Below are 18,917 nucleotides of genomic sequence, written 5' to 3' on the forward strand. Positions count from 1 at the left end.
TCCCCTTTTCTGGGGAATGGCTCTTTGGGGTTGAATTGGATACATGGATTTCCAAAGTCATTGCAGGGAAATCCATATTTCTCCCCTCTGGGGTCCTGCCGGCTAGGTGTTCCTACCCAGGGCCGTCTGTTCAGTCCTTTCGGTCTAACAGATTTTGATCTACGACCAGAGGTGCCTCCAATGCGGCTAGAGGCACCAGAGGTAAGACAAAAAGACCTACGAACACCGGTTCTCCGGAACAAAGCACCATTTCTGCTTCCACAAAGTCCTCAGCATGACTGTGCCCACCCACCCCGAGGGGATCTCTAGGTGGGAGCTCGACTGCGTCACTTCAGCGGCGTCTGGGAGGTTTCCTGCCAGGCTACCTGTGTCAAGGACCTAATCTCTCATGGCTGCAAGCTGGTGTTCGACGGTGCTCCTCCCCAATGATTTTTCAAATCAAGCTAACAAGCTTTGGAGGATACGCAAGTTACGTTGCAACGGGCCATCCTAAATTTGGTCCAGTCCCACGTCAATGTTCCAGTACCAATACCACAACGAGGAAAGGGTTATTACTCCAACCTGTTTGTGGTACCGAAGCAGGACGGTTCGGTAAAACCCATTTTGAATCTAAAGTCCTTGAACCCTTATCTAAAGGTTTTCAAGTTCAAAATGGAATCCTTGAGAGCAGTGATTGTGGGCCTGGAAGAACAGGAATTCATGGTTTCCTTGGATATCAAGGACGCCTACCTTCATATTCCAATTTGGCCACCTCATCAGGCTTATCTGAGGTTTGCCCTGCTGGACGATCACTACCAGTTCCAGGCACTGCCCTTCGGGCCTGTCCACAGCTCCGAGGGTATTCACAAAGGTAATGGCGGAAATTTTGTTCCAGCTCCGGGTCCAGGGGGGTCAATGTTGTCCCTTACCTGGACGATCTCCTGATAAAAGCAAGATCCAAGGAACTTTTATTGCTCCATATCGACCGCACTATCCAACTTCTGTTACACCATGGGTTTATTCTCAATTTACAGAAGTCCCACCTGGAGCCAACTCATCGGCTCCTGTTCCTGGTGATGTTACTGGATACTGTGGCCCAGGTGTTCCTTCCGGAAGACAAAGTAAGAACACTTCAGGAGATGGTTTGCATGGTGCTCCGACCTGCTCGAGTATCCATCCATCTTTGCACAAGATTGTAGGAGAAGATGGGTTGCCTCATATGGTCACGGTCTGGCGGATCGGGTTCCGGGAGTCCTGATACTTACCCATCTGGACGCTTTGGCGCAGTCCCTCGGGAGGGGGTGCAGGCTGCTGGCGTTGGTCACAGCTTGCAGGCAGGTCTGGGAGACCAGGGGGCAGAGGCAGCAGCGAGTGTGTGTGTGTGTGTGCAGCTTTCAGCTGCAGAGTTGTAGCATGGGCCAAGCCATCTTGGAAGGGTCAGCTGATTCCGTTGCTCCCAAGAGTGCTCAAGCGAATCAGTAATCAGGGAGTCCAGGCAATTCTGATTGCCCCGGATTGTCCTCTGAGGGCGTGGTACACTGATCTTCTGGACATGTCAGTCGAAGACCCTCGGCCTCTACCACTACGAAGAGATCTTCAACAAGGGCCGTTCGTCTACCCGGACTTACGGCGACTTCATTTTACGGCATGGAGGTTGAGCGGGAATATTCTAGCTAACAAGGGCCTTTCTAAGGAGGCTATTGATACCATGTTTCAGGCCAGGAAACCTGTGACATCAAAACTATCATATATCTGGAGAAGAACTGTCTCTTGGTGCGAGGAACGCTTGTATCCGCCTGCACAATTCCACATGTTTCCTCAGTTTCCTACAATCTGGTGTCATAAGGGCTTACTTCTGCGTTCCATTAAGGTCCAGATTTCAGCTCTTTCAATCTTCTTTCAGAAGAAATTGGCAGTGTTGCCAGAAGTTCAGACCTTCTTGCGCCCTTGCTCCGCATACAACCTCCTTTTGTGCCACCTATGGCGCCCTGGGATTTGAATGTGGTGTTGTAATTTCTACAGTCCTCCTGTTTTGAACCTATGATGACCGTAGAAGACAAGTACCTCACGTGAAAGACTGTGATGTTGCTGGCCCTGGCTTCTGCTAGGTGTCTCAGAATTGGGGGCCTTATCGTGTAAAAGTCCCTACTTGGTCTTTTACGAGGACAGAGCGGAGCTCAGGACTAGGCAGCAGTTCCTGCCGAAGGATGTCTCTGCATTCCACTTGAATCGGCCTATTGTGGTTCTGGCACTTCTGCTCCTCCGGAGGCATTGGATGCTGTGCGAGCCTTGAAGATCTATGTCAAGAGGACGGCTCGAATCAGACTGATTCCTTGTTCGTGCTCAATGATGCGCAGAAAAAGGGTTGCCCTGCTTCAAAGCAGTCCATTGCTCGTTGGCTTAGGCTTACTATCCAACAGGCCTATGTGTTTTCAGCCTTACCTTTTCCACAGTCTCTGAAGGCCCACTCTGCAAGATCGGTGGGCTCTTCCTTGGTGGCTGCCCGTGGAGTCTCGGCCTTGCAACTATGCCGAGCTGCTACCTGGTCGGGAAATGACACCTTTGTCAAGTTCTACAGGTTTGATACCCTGTCCAAAGAGGATACCCAGTTTGGGCAGATGGTGCTGCAGCAGTCTCCGCACGTTCCCGCCTGTTGTGGAAGCTTTGGCACGTCCCCAGCGTAATAAGTCTCCCCAATATCCCCTATGGATGCTAGAGAAAATAAGATTTTAATTACCTACCGGTAAATCCTTTTCTCCTAGTCCATAAGGGCTATTGGGCACCCGCCTCAGTGCGATGACTTTTCTGCAGGTTCCCTTTTGTATGGTTACCTGTTCAGCTGTTACCAGCCATTGCTGGTTGTTGTAGGTTAGTGGTGTGCTGGTGTATAAATCTCACCACTCATTGTTATGTTTCTTCTCTCATATATGTCCTTTCTCCTTCGGCACTGTTTTATCTATAACTGCCTGTGGGAGGGGGTATAGAGGGGAGGAGCCAGCACACCCAGTGAAGAACCTTAAAGTGCACCGGCTTCTTTGGACCCCGTCTATACCCTATCGTACTAAGTCTCCCCAATATTCCTTATGGACTACTAGAAAAGGATTTACCGGTAGGTAATTAAAATCCTATTTTCCACGCTTTGAGTTTTTATTTTATTTTGTTGTTTTTGAACATTTGCTTTGACTTTCTTCTTCCCCATGTTACATTGGAAGACCAAGTCTGTATATATTTTGAAAATATTTCTTGCTAGGTATGGTCTCCTTTTTATGCTTTGGCAAGTGTATAACTTTGTGAGTCTCTTCCTCGCTGTGTAAAGGCAGCGGTATTGTATTCTGTGGTAAATTCGCTGTATACTTGTACAGGTACTCAGGCTCTACCACCCTACTTCTCGCTGGCATACCATCAATGCCGTTGGAACTACAATGATGAAGAGGACGTGCGGAATGTGGATAATGGCTTTGATGAGCACAATCTGCCATATGATGTTATCTGGCTAGATATTGAGCATGCTGATGGAAAGAGATATTTCACCTGGGACCCTCACAAGTTCCCCACTCCAAAAAATATGCTGAGTGGGTTGATAGAGAAAAGACGGAAGGTGAGCTACCGTGCAATGTATTGCTACATAAGTCATTGTGCACTTTCACCTAACCCTGTCCTCCGTTAGTTATAACAAAGTAAGTCTGGAAGGAATTTTCTTCCCTAATTTCTGTCCTTCAAGAGGCATAAATATTGCAGGCCTTTTACTAATGGTTTTTATTCATGTCTGTTTGCTTTACTGCAGATGGTGGCTATCGTTGACCCTCACATAAAGGTAGACAGCAGTTACCGGATTAACAATGAAATCCGATCTCGTAACTTATATGTTAAAACTAAAGATGGAAGTGATTATGAAGGCTGGTGCTGGCCAGGTAGGTTTTAGTGTGGGGTCTATACAATTCTTCAGGTAGAGGTTTTTGTTTTATTTTCATATTCAATTGTGGTGTTTGTGTGTATGTTCTTTGAATCACTGGCAATCCTACGAAGAATGAGGAATACTATAATGATTCTGGTACACTTGCTTTAATAAGTTTCAGTGCTTGGAATATGGGGTGATACCTGCTGTTTTTATTAACCTTTAATGTTCTGTTTCCAAGATGTTTGTAGGACTGTTGTTTTAAACTCACTCCTTAGGAATGCTCAGCTCACGGTTGCCAGGTCACCTAGTACAGTCGTTACTCACCGACACATTTTAAAAGTTCCACAGGTGAAGCTAATTATTTCACTAGTGATTCTGAGGAGACCTGGAAAGCATGCACTGTTTGAGGTCCTGAGGAACGAGTTTTTAGAACCTATGTTGTAGGAGATGGGAACTAATTGATGGTTTTACTTGAGAGGCGTGTTCACACAGTGTTAAAGATTTAGAGAGAGTTTCAATTAGCAGCAATTACCAGGAGGTGCAGGTTATCCAAGCATTTTATCGACACCCTTGGCCACCAATATCACACACTGAGGTGCACAGGGTAATTCACATTATTGCATTACTGTAATAAGTGTTAATGTGCACAGCCGCACATTGCCGCTAATTGAATTGCATTGTTGGAGTCAGAGAGGAGAGGTGCTGCTATGGAAAATGTTTGCCCAATTCGAAGAAGGTACACTTTTTTGGAAAAGTGAAGGGGCCGCTCTGGTCGTAGGGTACTCAATAATTGGGTAGGTAGGGAAGTGTTGTAAATAGCTTTATAAGTTGGTTATTCAGGAAGGTTTTAGGATTTACAGAGCGGAAATGTGGCATAAGATCTTGTGAGGAGGGTATTTCTTCTCCCTCCCCCATTTAGTTATGTTTTTTTGGATTTATAGTTACTGATTAGTCTGTTTTATTACAGGCTCTGCTGCCTATCCGGACTTCACTAATCCAGATATGCGGGCTTGGTGGTCTAGCATGTTCGCCTATGATCAGTATGAGGTGAAATACCGAACACTATTTATATTTATTATCTTTCTGATGAATTCGTTTTCTGGATATTTTTATAACCTCTTTGTGGTTTCCCTTATTAGGGTTCTATGGATAATATGTACGTTTGGAATGATATGAATGAACCATCTGTATTTAATGGCCCTGAAGTGACCATGCACAAAGATGCTGTACATTGGGGTGGCTGGGAGCATCGTGATGTACATAATCTGTATGGGCTGTATGTGGTGAGTATAAAGACTATAGGAACTTAGAGATACATTACCAGACTCTGAATGTCTACGTCAGGGATGGGGAACCTTTGGTCCTCCAGCTGTTGTTGAACTACACATCCCAGCATGCACTGCAACAGTTTTAGCATGGCCAAATAGCAAAACTGTAGCAAGGCATGCTGATATGTGTAGTTCAACATCTGGAGGGCCAAAGTTTCACCAACCCTGGTCTACATAGTGGGGAAACTATTTCACAGAATTAGGGCTGTAGAGTCAGGAATTGTAATTGGAATTTAGCAGCCAGCTAAAATGTAAAGAGTGTGTGTGTGTGTGTGTATATGTATATATGTGTGTGTATGTATGTATGTATATATATATATATATATATATATAATGTGTATATATATATATATATGTATATATATATATGTGTATGTATATATATATATATATATATATATATATATATATATATATATAATGTATGTATATTAGTAAAAGGCCTGTCCTATCTCGATGCGCGCACAGTCAAACAGCTTCCACTGGAAGGGAGACTGAAAAGACTTCAGAGAGAGAGACTGGATGGTGGGGTAAGTATAAGGGTGGAGGGGGGAGCAGCAAACAGGAGGCAGGCAGAGACTGACCTTACCAGGTCCAATAGATAAGTTGTATATAGCAGTCATCACATTAACACACGTACAGGAGTCTAGAATTTACTATTCCAGGGCACTTCCTCAGATTAGTCTAATGCGTCTCTGTACATAAGTCTGATCATTTATCTTTCAGGAAAACGTTAAACAGGAGGAGGAGAAAGCCAATAAAGTTTTGTGGAAACCAAAATAGAAAAATCAAATACCAGCAATAACAATAAGTTAAAGACCAGAGAAAAACAAAACTTTAGCTTTTAATAAAATATTTTATGTTCAGTTGAAGTAGCCTATTTTATTTGGGGTGCTCCAATTTTACTACAGTACTTTTGTTACTAACTAATCTACATTAATAGACGTACTATACAGTGTCTATTTATGATGTAGTCTAAATAGGAATCTGTCGGAATCAACTACGCAGTCTTGCACAGATCATCAGTCAACCTAATCATGAAAGTTGGGAAAAATGTAGCTGTGTGAACCAAAACAAAGCTCTGGATATACTTTTGGGTATTGATATTAAAATTCTTTTATTTTCTGTTGCAGCATCAAGCCACTGCTGAGGGTTTGATTAATCGTTCTGGTGGAAAGGAGAGACCATTTGTCTTAACACGAGCATTCTTTGCCGGGTCACAGCGCTATGGTAAGAGTGCCTACGATAGGTGTGGCAAGAAACTTATACATTTGCCATTAGGTTATTGAATGCTGCATTGTGTTTTGTAATCCAGGTGCTGTGTGGACAGGTGATAATGCTGCGGAATGGGATCACTTGAAAATATCCATCCCCATGTGTTTGAGTCTGGCTTTAGTTGGCATTTCATTCTGTGGAGGTTTGTGCAAACTGATAATTCCTTTTGTGTTTGTGGGTGGTGGTTATTGTTTGTGTTTTTGTATTTTATTTAGCATTTTTTTTTTCTCTTGCATCCATAGGGGATACTGGGGTATAGATGGGTCCGCTGGAGCCGGTGTGCTTTAAGAAATCTTCAACTGACTGTGTGCTGGCTCCTCTCCTCTATGCCCCCTCCCACAGCTCAGTTTAGAAAATGTGCCCTCAGAGCCGGTCACATCTATGCAGGCTCCAGAGTTTTTTCTTCAAATTTGTTTTAAACTTTATTTTCAGGCAGTGCAGCTGGCAACTACCTGTCTGCTTCGTGAGACTTAGGGGGGGACCCATTCATACCTAATATAGAGGTATGGCCCCGGGTCCACGGCTGACAGGACATCCGTCCTGTGGTTACTCGCACCGCTGTCAGATTGAGGGCTAGTGCTAGGACCGCAGCCTGCCGACACCTTTAACAGAGCTGAAAATAAAGGGCCCTACACACTGCATGACCCGCCGCCGAGCTGCCTGACCGCCGATACGGCAGATGGGCGACCCGGCGGCGGTGGGGAGAGTGAAGTTTCTTCACTCCCCCCGTCACCCGGCTCCATAGCAGTGCATGCAAATATTGACGAGATCGTCCATATTGTCCTGCATGCACAAGCGACAGGGCACCAACGATGAACGAGCGCGGGGCCGCGTATCGTTCATCGGTGCTGCCTCCACACTGAAATATATGAAAGGTATCTCGTTCATTAATGAACAAGATTGTTCATATCTTTTAGTAATATTGGCCAGTGTGTAGAGCCCTTAAGAAGAATGGTGAGTAGAAACTGGGGGCCCCGAGTAGCGGGGGTCCCGGTTCAGGTGGCGGCATGAACGCACTCCTGTCGCACAACTCTGTATAAAGAGAGCTGCTGGCAGACAGGAGTGCACAGACTGGCTGTGTAAACTTATAAATCGCCACAGGAACACTTTGTACAGTATTTCAGAAGCAATCCTGTATAGCACAGAAGGAATCAGCAAACTATTGTGTGTTCACTATGAAAATAGGCCTGATTAACTCTCGAATAACATCAGTGGCTGTCTCTGCCCACAGAGCCTTGTAGCTTTGTAAGTGGGCAGCTGAGTCCAAATGAGAGGTAAATAGCCTTCCATATATTGGTGGTTTTGTTTGGGGGGGATTTAAATAAGTGGTTCACAAGTTACTGCTGACAAATCCACTTATTTCCCCTTCATCTCACTGGCTAGACGGCCTTAATTGCAGCCATTCCTTTCATGTTGTTAGAGAGACAGCTGAATGTCCTCAGTGACTCATCTCACAAGAACTCACTTGCAAGTAAGCTCAAGTAAGCTTTGTTCGAGTTGGTCCCATTAAGGAGCCTCAATTATAGCCCATAGCCCCAGAAGGCAGGAGACGGAAATCAGCTGTTACAGGCAAAACCTACAGCATGACGCTCTTTCTCCGCACCTAGAGGATCTCCGTGTAGGAGCACGCCTAAGACATTTCAGTCACATGGGAAAGCTCCTACCAAGATGCCTGGTTTAACACCCATGGATACAAAATAGAGTACCTACCTCACAGGCTTTCTTTTCAAGTTTACCAGTTTTCCTCGAAAGACTGGTATCCCTACGGGAGGCCATACACAGAATCCTGCAAGCACAGGTATTTGTCTTCGTTCCAACTAGTCAGCAAACAAGGGATTCTATTCCAACCTGTTTGGTAGTTCCGAGACTGAATGAGTCGGTCGGACCCTTCCTGAAGCAAGTCCCTGAACCCTAAGGGTCTTCAACTTTAACAAGGAATTCGCTAGGGCAGTCATTACAGGACTGGAACAAGGAGAGTTCTTGGTATCCTTGGATATCAAGAAGGCCTGCCTTCACGTTCCAATATGGCCATTCACAAATCTCATACTAAGACATTACGTGGGGATTCTCGATATACGTAAATCCCACTTTAAGCCAATTCAGAGATTTCTTTTTCATCCATAGGGGACACTGGAGTACTCTTGGTCACTGGAGTACTCAAAGGATATGGAGTACTCTTAGGATATGGACGGCTTCCACAGTAACAGGGGCACTGAATATTTAAATTTAGAACACTCCACCCCTCCATATCCCAGAGTACCTCAGTGTTTTTTCTGTGCTCAAGTAGCAACAGGTTTGTGTGGCTTAGTCCACAATTATTTTGAATATTTTAATTTTTTTTTCACACCACATCCCTTTCCCCCTTCCAAAAGGCCAGGGTCAGGGATAGTGGAAGCTGCTACAAGCAGCTGTGGCGTGTCGGTCCTCACTAAAAGAGCACCCTCACAGCCAGAGCAGACATCCTGCAGAAAGGCTGGCCGGTGCTTACAGAGAAGCCCCGTCGGAGCCTCACCACAGGAGTCCAGGTATGTTCGTCGGGGCGGTCAGCTCATGCTGCCGCCCCGCTGTGTGGGGACAATGTTTTCTTTAAAGCTAACGCTGGCCGCCCCATACTACCGCTGCCCGCCCTGGCCGCTTGGTTGCTTATACAGCCTGCCCGCCGCCGCTGCTCCGGCCGCCGCCGCTGCTCAGACCCGCTTTGAAGAGCTGCGCTCCCCACCTCCCGCTGTCTGTTTCCAGCGCGTCCCGCTACCCGGCTCCCGCTGGCCGCCCCACACTAACGCTGCCCGCCCCACACTAACGCTGCCCGCCCTGCATACTGCCTCCGCAACGGAGCATACAGGGGGGGAGGAATCACGGCACCATTACAGGCTGAAAGGAGCTGCACGAGGGGACAAGCAGATGCACGAGGGGGGACAAGCAGCAGCAGTATGCTAGGCTGCAGAGATAATATACATAGGATTTTGATACAGGGTTATATATCCGTTTAAAAGATTATAACCTGTACTGTGACTATAAGTTTAAGCATGGCAGCCATTTTAACCATGCTTCCTTTGTCTTCCTGTTGTGATTCCAGAACGTTCCAGTACTACATCTCTACTCCACCGGAGGCGCAGGGGTGTTAGTGGGAATTTGGGATCACATTTCATAGTACTGGCCACGTGTACTGCACTTGGCCAGATATATATATCACACACACCTTAGTACTATTTTACTGAGTCGTGCAATTATCTGTCTTTGTATATTGTATTGTCTGTCTCCATAATGAGTAAGGCACCAGCAAAAACTAAAAAGCAGGTTCACTGCAAGGTCTGTAGCAGTGTGTTACCGGGTGGATCTACCGCATGTAAAGTATGTTTTGTGGATTCAGTTACGAATACAATTTCTGCTCCGGTTTTAAAGCCAGTTTCCTCCCCAGACCCTCCATGGGAAATGCTAGCCAATGTACTGGCTGGGTTGCAATCAGAATTGACCGCCGCTCGACAAGAGCGGGAAGCGGCAAGATCTGAGTCTAGGGCGAGACCGCCAGAACTACAGGAGGCGTCTCAGCCTTGCGAAAGGTCCAAATCCATTTTGGGTAGACGGGATAAATTTCATATGTCTTATGATTTACCAGTTTCTACTATGTTGCATTCTGACTATTCCATGTCAGACCTCACGACACAAGATGAGGGTGAGGAGGGAGAAGTGGAGTCAGATAGTGATGATTTTAACAGCCCAGGCATTGATAATCTCATCAGAGCGGTGCGTCAGTCTCTGAAGTTTACAGAAACTGAGGAGCCTCTGACAAATGATGAAGTCGTATTTACTAAACGACAGAGAACTCCAATGTGTTTTCCTGTTTCGGAGTCTCTTAATAAGATGTTAGTAGAAACACGACAGAATCCAGATAAACGGTTTTCTATACCTCGCAGATTTAAGTCTAGTTACCCGTTTCCAGACTCTGTGACATGTACATGGGAGAATCCACCAATGGTTGATTCGTCTGTGTCGAAACTTACAAAGAAATTAACCATACCAGTACCAACTGCTACTACGCTTAAAGACCCTTCAGACCGCAAAATAGAAACTATGCTAAAGTCCATGTATATAGCAGCAGGAGTGCTGCTGAGACCTGGGTTGGTTGGCATCTGGGTCACTAAGGCGCTCATAGTATGGATAACAGAACTCAAGTCTGCCCTACATGACGATCACCTTATACTTCTTGCTGATCAAATGTATGAAGCTGCGGAGTATCTATGTACAGCTTCTACTGACGTCTGTCAGCTCACTTCTCGCATTTCTCCGTCACTGGTTACAGTACGACAAGCTCTCTGGCTGCGTTCTTGGCAAGCGGAGGCAGAGGTCAAAAGAGGTATAGAGGCGTTACCTTACGGTGGCGAGAAGTTGTTTGGTCCTGGATTGGACAAATGGATTTCTGAAGCCACGGGAGGAAAGTCTGTTTTCTTACCATTGCCTCCAACGGTACCAAGACGGAGATACTCTGGACCTGCGTTCAAATCCTTTAGACCTCAGTCCTTTCGCGGACGTGGCAGAAGAACAGCCACGCCTGGTAGACGGGGTCGAGGACGTGGTTTCCAACAAACCAACACAAGTCGTCAGGACGCTAAGGTCACCGACAAGCCAGTGGCATGACGGGCTACCAGCCCATCTCGGTTCTCCGATTGTGGGAGCACGCCTTCAGGCGTTCGATTTGGCGTGGTTCCAGACATCCACGGATGGGTGGATCCGCAATTTAGTGTTAAGAGGTTACAAAATAGAGTTCGACTGTTTCCGCCACTGCGGTTTTTCAAGACAGGACTGCCTCTCTCGGACGACAAGAGGGCGGTTCTGCAAATTGCCATTCAGTCCCTACTGGATTCAGCAGTTTTGATTCCGGTCCCTGTACACCAACAGGGTCAGGGTTATTATTCCAGTCTGTTTGTGGTACCGAAGCCGGATGGCTCAGTCAGGCCAATATTGAACTTAAAGGGTCTCAATCGGTACGTCACTTACTACAGATTCAAGATGGAATCTCTGCGCTCAGTAATTGCAGATTTAGAGCCAAAGGAATTCATGATTTGCGCTAGATCTCAAGGATGCGTACTTACACATTCCGATTTGGCAACCTCATCAGAGGTTCTTGCGGTTTGCAATACGCCAGAACCATTACCAGTTTCAGGCTCTACCGTTTGGCCTTTCGTCAGCGCCTCGGGTATTCACCAAAGTGATGTCTGTGATGATAGCTCATCTCAGATCCCTGGGAGTGACAATAGTTCCGTACTTAGACGATCTGCTCATCAAAGCCCCGTCTCAACAGATGCTCCTCCAACATGCGCTGCTAACGTACAATGTACTGATTCACCACGGTTGGATTGTCAACTTCAAGAAATCACATCTAATTCCGTCTCAACGACTTCAATTCCTAGGTATGATTCTCGATACGGTAAATCAAAGAATTTACCTACCACAACAGAAAGTACAGATTATTTGCCATCTGGTACAATTAGTGCTCAAGCCACGCACAGTATCGGTACATTTGTGCATTCGCCTCTTAGGAACAATGGTGGCGGCTTTCGAAGCGCTTCAGTTCGGAAGATTTCACTCACGTCCATTTCAACTGGATGTGCTCGCACAGTGGTCGGGCTCGCATCTGCAGATTCACCACAGGGTGAGGTTGTCGGCAAGGGTGCCTCTACTCTGGTGGCTCAAGGTACACAATTTAACCGCAGGAAAACTGTTCGTCGGCTGGAATTGGATAATTCTAACGACGGACGCGAGTCTCAGAGGTTGGGGAGCTGTAGTTCAAAATTGTCAGCTCCAGGGTCTCTGGGCGGATCACGAAAGATTGCTGTCTATAAATGTCCTGGAACTCCGCGCAATTTACAATGCGCTACGACAAGCAGTACACATGCTTCGGTCTCGGACTGTCCAGGTGCAGTCAGACAACGCGACGGCAGTCGCATACATCAACAAACAAGGAGGAACGAGAAGCCGCATGGCAATGCGGGAAGTAGCTTGAATCCTCAATTGGGCAGAATACCACCAGGTGATATTGTCGGCAGTGTTCATTCCGGGAGTGGACAACTGGGAGGCGGATTATCTCAGCCGTCGGGATTTTCATCCAGGAGAATGGGCATTAAATCCAGAAGTGTTTCACATGTTGGTCCAGAGGTGGGGTTACCCTCAAGTGGACCTGATGGCGTCTCGCCACAATCACCAAACGCACCAGTATGTGTCCAGAACGAGAGATCCAAAGGCAGTGGCGGTGGATGCTGTCACAATCGCTTGGCCGTACAGCCTAGTGTATCTGTTTCCACCGTTTCCCCTGCTCCCCTCTGGTGCTAAAACGGATCAAAAGAGAGTCTGTCACAGTCATACTAGTGGCGCCTTATTGGCCTCGGAGAGCTTGGTTCTCGGATCTCCACGGACTACTCGCAGACGATCCTTGGCCGCTCCCACTACGTCCGGACTTGTTACAAAAGGGTCCGTTCCTTTACCCCAATTTAGTGCGGCTGCGTTTGACGGGGTGGCTATTGAGACCGCACTCTTAAGAAGAGAGGGCATTCCAGAATCTGTTATACCAACCATGTTACGAGCTGGGAAGCCAGTTACGGCAGCTCATTATTACAGAATTTGGCGTGCCTATATAGGTTGGTGTGAAGCTCGGAAGTTTCCGACATCATCTTTCAAGTTATCCCGTCTTTTGTTATTTCTACAGACGGGGTTAGATGGAGGACTGCGTTTATCTACACTAAAGGTGCAGGTATCTGCGTTGTCAATTTATTTTCAAAGACGATTGGCTCTATTGCCGTCGGTACACACTTTTCTGCAAGGTGTCCTCAGAGTACAGCCTCCATTCATTCCACCTACAGCGCCATGGGACTTGAATCTGGTTTTAGATTTCTTACAGTCTTCATATTTTGAACCCTTACAGCAAGTGGATATAAAGTTTCTCACTTGGAAAACAATTTTTCTCTAACGTCCTAAGTGGATGCTGGGGACTCCGTCAGGACCATGGGGTTTAGCGGCTCCGCAGGAGACAGGGCACAATAATAAAAGCTTTAGGATCAGGTGGTGTGCACTGGCTCCTCCCCCTATGACCCTCCTCCAAGCCTCCGTTAGATTCTTGTGCCCGGCCGAGAAGGGTGCAATCTAGGTGGCTCTCCTGAGCTGCTTAGAATAAAAGTTTAAGTTAGGTTTTTTATTTTCAGTGAGTCCTGCTGGCAACAGGCTCACTGCTACGAGGGACTTAGGGGAGAGAAGTAAACTCACCTGCGTGCAGGATGGATTTGCTTCTTAGGCTACTGGACACCATTAGCTCCAGAGGGAGTCGGAACACAGGTCTCACCCTGGGGTTCGTCCCGGAGCCGTGCCGCCGACCCCCCTTGCAGATGCCGAAGTTGAAGAGGTCCAGAGGTCCAGAAACAGGCGGCAGAAGACTTTCAGTCTTCATAAGGTAGCGCACAGCACTGCAGCTGTGCGCCATTGTTGTCAGCACACTTCATACCGGCGGTCACTGAGGGTGCAGGGCGCTGGGGGGGGCGCCGTGGGCAGCAATGTATTATACCTTTTTATGGCTAAAATACATCACATATAGCCCTTGAAGCTATATGGATGTATTTAACCCCTGCCAGATCTCACAAACTCCGGGAGAAGAGCCCGCCGTTTTAGGGGGCGGGGCCTATTCTCCTCAGCACACGGCGCCATTTTCCTGCTCAGCTCTGCTGTGAGGAAGGCTCCCAGGCTCTCCCCTGCACTGCACTACAGAAACAGGGTTAAAACAGAGAGGGGGGGCACTTATTTGGCGATATGATTACATATGTGAAAATGCTATAAGGGAAAACACTTGTATAAGGGGTTGTCCCTGTATAATTATAGCGTTTTTGGTGTGTGCTGGCAAACTCTCCCTCTGTCTCCCCAAAGGGCTAGTGGGGTCCTGTCCTCTATCAGAGCATTCCCTGTGTGTGTGCTGTGTGTCGGTACGTGTGTGTCGACATGTAGGAGGACGATGTTGGTGAGGAGGCGGAGCAAATTGCCTGTATTGGTGATGTCACTCTCTAGGGAGTCGACACCGGAATGGATGGCTTATTTAGGAACTACGTGATAATGTCAACACGATGTAAGGTCGGTTGACGACATGAGACGGCTGGCAAACAAATTAGTACCTGTCCAGGCGTCTCAGACACCGTCAGGGGCTTGTAAAAACGCCCATTTACCTCAGTGGTCGACACAGACACGGACACTGACTTCAGTGTCGACGGTGAAGAAACAAACGTATTTTCCTTTAGGGCCACACGTTACATGTTAAGGGCAATGAAGGAGGTGTTACATATTTCTGATACTACAACTACCACAAATAAGGGTATTATGTAGGGTGGGAATAATCTACTTGTAGTTTTTCCTGAATCAGATAAATTAAAGTGTGTGATGATACGTGGGTTTCCTCCGATAGAAAATTATTGGAGGTATACCCTTTCCCGCCAGAAGTGAGGGCGAGTTGGGAAACACACCTTAGGGTGGATAAGGCGCTCACACGCTTATAAAAACAAGTGGCGTTACCGTCTCCAGATACGGCCGCCCTCAAGGAGCCAGCTGATAGGAAGCTGAAAAATATCCTAAAAAGTATATACACACATACTGGTGTTATACTACGACCAGCAATCGCCTCAGCCTGGATGTGCAGCGCTGGGGGGGCTTGGTCGGATTTCCTGACTGAAAATATTGATACCCTTGACAGGAACAATATTTTATTGACTATAGAGCATTTTAAGGATGCATTTCTATATATGCGAGATGCGCAGAGGGATATTTGCATTCTGGCATCAAGAGTAGATGTGATGTCCATATCTGCCAGACGATGTTTATAGACACGACAGTGGTCAGGTGATGCAGATTCCAGACGGCACATGGAAGTATTGCCGTATAAAGGGGCGGTCCATCGGACCTGGTGGCCATGGCAACAGCTGGAGAATCCACTTTTGTTACCCCAAGTCACATCTCAGCAGAAAAGGACACAGTCTTTTCAGTCTCAGTCCTTTCGTACCCATAAAGGCAGGCGGGCAAAAGGCCAGTCATATCTGCCCAGGGTTAGAGGAAAGGGAAGAAGACTGCAGTAGGCAGCCCATTCCCAGGAACAGAAGTCCTCCATAGCTTCTGCCAAGTCCGCAGCATGACGCTGGGGCCATACAAGCGGACTCAGGTGCGGTGGGGGGTCATCTCAAGAGTTTCAGCACGCAGAGGGCTCACTCGCAAGTGGACTCCTGGATCCTACACGTAGTATCCCAGGTGTACATTGGAAATTCGAGACGTCTTCCCCTCACAAGTTCCTGAAGTCTGCTTTACCAACGTCTCCCTCCGACAGGGAGGCAGTATTGGGAAAAAATTCACAGGCTGTATTCCCAGCAGGTGATAATCAAAGTACCCCTCCTACAACAAGGGAAGGGGTATTATTCCACACTATATTATGGTACTGAAGCCAAACGGCTCGGTGAGATCTAAAAGATTTGAACAATTACATACAAGGGTTCAAATCAAGATGGAGTCACTCAGAGCAGTGATAGCGAACCAGGACGATATGGTGTCACTGGATATCAGGGACGCTTACCTACATGTCCAAATTTTGCCCTTCTCACCAAGGGTATCTCAGGTTCGTGGTACAGAACTGTCACTATCAGTTCAGACGCTGCCGTTTGGATTGTCTACGGCACCCCGGGTCTTTACCATGGTAATGGCCGAAATGATGATTCTTCCTAAAAGAAATATGGACGCTTTCCTGATAAGGGCAAGGTCCAGAGAACAGTTGGCGGTCGGAGTAGCACTATCTCAAGTAGTTCTACGACAGCACGAGTGGATTCTAAATATTCCAAAATCGCAGCTTTTTCCGACGACACGTCTAATGTTCCTAGGAATGATTCTGGACACAGTCCAGAAAAGGATGTTTTCTCCCGGAGAAGAAGGCCAGGGAGTTATCCGAGCTAGTCAGGAACCTCCTAAAACCAGGAAAAGTATCAGTGCATCATTGCACAAGGGTCCTGTGAAAAATGGTGGTTTCTTACAAAGCGATCCCATTCGGTAGATTTCACGCAAGAACCTTTCAGTGGAATCTGCTGGGAAAATGGTCCGGATCGCATCTTCAGATGCATCAGCGGATAACCCTGTCTCCAAGGACAAGGGTGTTTTCTTCTGCGGTGGCTGCAGAGTGCTCATCTATGAAAGGGCCGCAGATTCGACATTCAGGACTGGGTCCTGGTGACCACGGATGCCAGCCTGAGTGGCTGGGGAGCAGTCACACAAGGAAAAAATTTCCAGGGAGTGTGATCAAGTCTGGAGACTTCTCTCCACATAAATATACTGGAGCTAAGGGCAATTTACAAGGCTCTAAGCTTAGCAAGACCTCTGCTTCAAGGTCAGCCGGTATTGATCCAGTGGGACAACATCACGGCAGTCGCCCACGTAAACAGACAGGGCGGCACATGAAGCAGGAGGGAAATGGCAGAAACTGCAAGGATTCTTCGCTGGGCGAAAAATCATGTGATAACACTCTCAGCAGTGTTAATTCCGGGAGTGGAAAACTGGGAAGCAGACTTCCTCAGCAGGCATAACCTCCACCCGGGAGAGTGGGGACTTCAGCGGGAAGTCTTCCACATGATTGTAAACCGTTGGGAAAAACCAAAGGTGGACATGATGGCGTCCCGCCTGAACAAAAAACTAGACGGATATTGCGCCAGGTCAAGGGACCCTCAGGCAATAGCGGTGGACGCTCTGGTAACACTGTGGGTGTACCAGTCAGGGTATGTGTTCCCTCCTATGCATCTCATACCAAAAGTACTGAGAATCATAAGAAGGAGATGAGTAAGAACGAAACTCGTGGTTCCGGATGGGTCAAGAAGGACTTGGTACCCGGAACTTCAAGAGATGCTCACGGAAGAACCGTGGCCTCTACCTTTAAGAGAGGACCTGCTCCAGCAGGGGCCTTGTCTGTTCCAAGACTTACCGCGGCTGCGTTTGACGGCATGGCAGTTGAACGCCGGATCCTGAAAGGGCATTCCAGATGAAGTCATCCCTACCCTGGTCGAAGCCAGGAAGGATGTAATCGCAAAACATTTTCACCGCATTGGGCGAAAATATGTTGCGTGGTGTGAGGCCAAGAAGGTCCCTACAGAGGAATTCCAACTGGGTCGTTTCCTACATTTCCTGAAAACAGGACTGTCTATGGGCCTAAAATTAGGGTCCATTAAGGTTCAAATTTCGACCCTGTCGAATTTCTTCCAGAAAGAACTGGCTTCAGTGCCTGAAGTTCAGACGTTTGTAAAAGGGGTACTGCATATACAGCCTCCTTTTGTGCCCCCAGTGGCACCTTGGGATCTCAATGTTGTTTTGACTTTCCTAAAGTCACATTGGTTTGATCCACTCACCACTGTGGAATTAAAATATTTCACATGGAAGGTGAAAATTCTATTAGCCCTGGCTTCAGCCAGGCGTGTGTCAGAATGGGCGGCTTTATCATATAAAAGCCCTTACTTAATTTTTTATTCTGACAGGGCAGAATTGAGGACTCGTCCTCAATTTCTCCTTAAGGTGTTTTCTGTTTTTCACATGAACCAACCTATTGTGGTACCTGCGGCTACTAGGGACTTGGAGGACTCCAAGTTACTTAACGTTGTCAGGGCCCTGAAAATATACGTTTCCAGGACGACTGGAGTCAGAAAATCTGACTCGCTGTTTAGCCTGTATGCACCCAACAAGATGGGTGTTCCTGCTTCTAAGCAGACGATTGCTCGCTGGATTTGTAGTACAATTCAGCTTGCACATTCTGTGGCAGCCTTGCCACAGCCAAAATCAGTAAAAGCCCATTCCACAAGGAGGTGGGCTCATCTTGGGCGGCTGCCCGAGGGGTCTCGGCTTTACAACTTTGCCGAGCTGCTACTTGGTCAGGGGCACACCCTGACTGAGGAGGACCTGGAGTTCTCACTTTCGGTGCTGCAGAGTCATCCGCACTCTCCCGCCCGTTTGGGAGCTTTGGTATAATCCCCATGGTCCTGACGGAGTCCCCAGCATCCACTTAGGACGTTAGAGAAAATAAGAATTTACTTACCGATAATTCTATTTCTCGTAGTCCGTAGTGGATGCTGGGCGCCCATCCCAAGTGCGGATTGTCTGCAATACTTGTACATAGTTATTATTACAAAAATCGGGTTATTCTTGTTGTGAGCCATCTTTTCAGAGGCTCCTTCGTTGTTATCATACTGTTAACTGGGTTCAGATCACAGGTTGTACGGTGTGATTGGTGTGGCTGGTATGAGTCTTACCCGGGATTCAATATCCTTCCTTATTATGCACGCTCGTCCGGGCACAGTATCCTAACTGAGGCTTGGAGGAGGGCCATAGGGGGAGGAGCCAGTGCACACCACCTGATCCTAAAGCTTTTATTATTGTGCCCTGTCTCCTGCGGAGCT

The 18,917-nt window shown here is 47.3% G+C and overlaps 1 protein-coding gene across 2 annotated transcripts in view; it reads left to right on the forward strand.

Annotated features, from left to right (window-relative positions):
• GANAB (glucosidase II alpha subunit) overlaps positions 1–18,917 on the forward strand; it is a 156,761-nt gene that overhangs the window by 93,777 nt on the left and 44,067 nt on the right. For both annotated transcript variants that reach the window (XM_063945047.1, XM_063945048.1), the window contains 6 exons: positions 3,342–3,577; positions 3,764–3,890; positions 4,845–4,924; positions 5,017–5,160; positions 6,339–6,435; positions 6,521–6,622. In XM_063945047.1, coding sequence (XP_063801117.1) covers positions 3,342–3,577; positions 3,764–3,890; positions 4,845–4,924; positions 5,017–5,160; positions 6,339–6,435; positions 6,521–6,622 — 786 coding nt within the window. The remainder of the gene's footprint in view (positions 1–3,341; positions 3,578–3,763; positions 3,891–4,844; positions 4,925–5,016; positions 5,161–6,338; positions 6,436–6,520; positions 6,623–18,917) is intronic.

This window comes from Pseudophryne corroboree, chromosome 11 (genome assembly GCF_028390025.1).
Source record: "Pseudophryne corroboree isolate aPseCor3 chromosome 11, aPseCor3.hap2, whole genome shotgun sequence".
Taxonomy (NCBI): Eukaryota; Metazoa; Chordata; class Amphibia; order Anura; family Myobatrachidae; genus Pseudophryne; species Pseudophryne corroboree.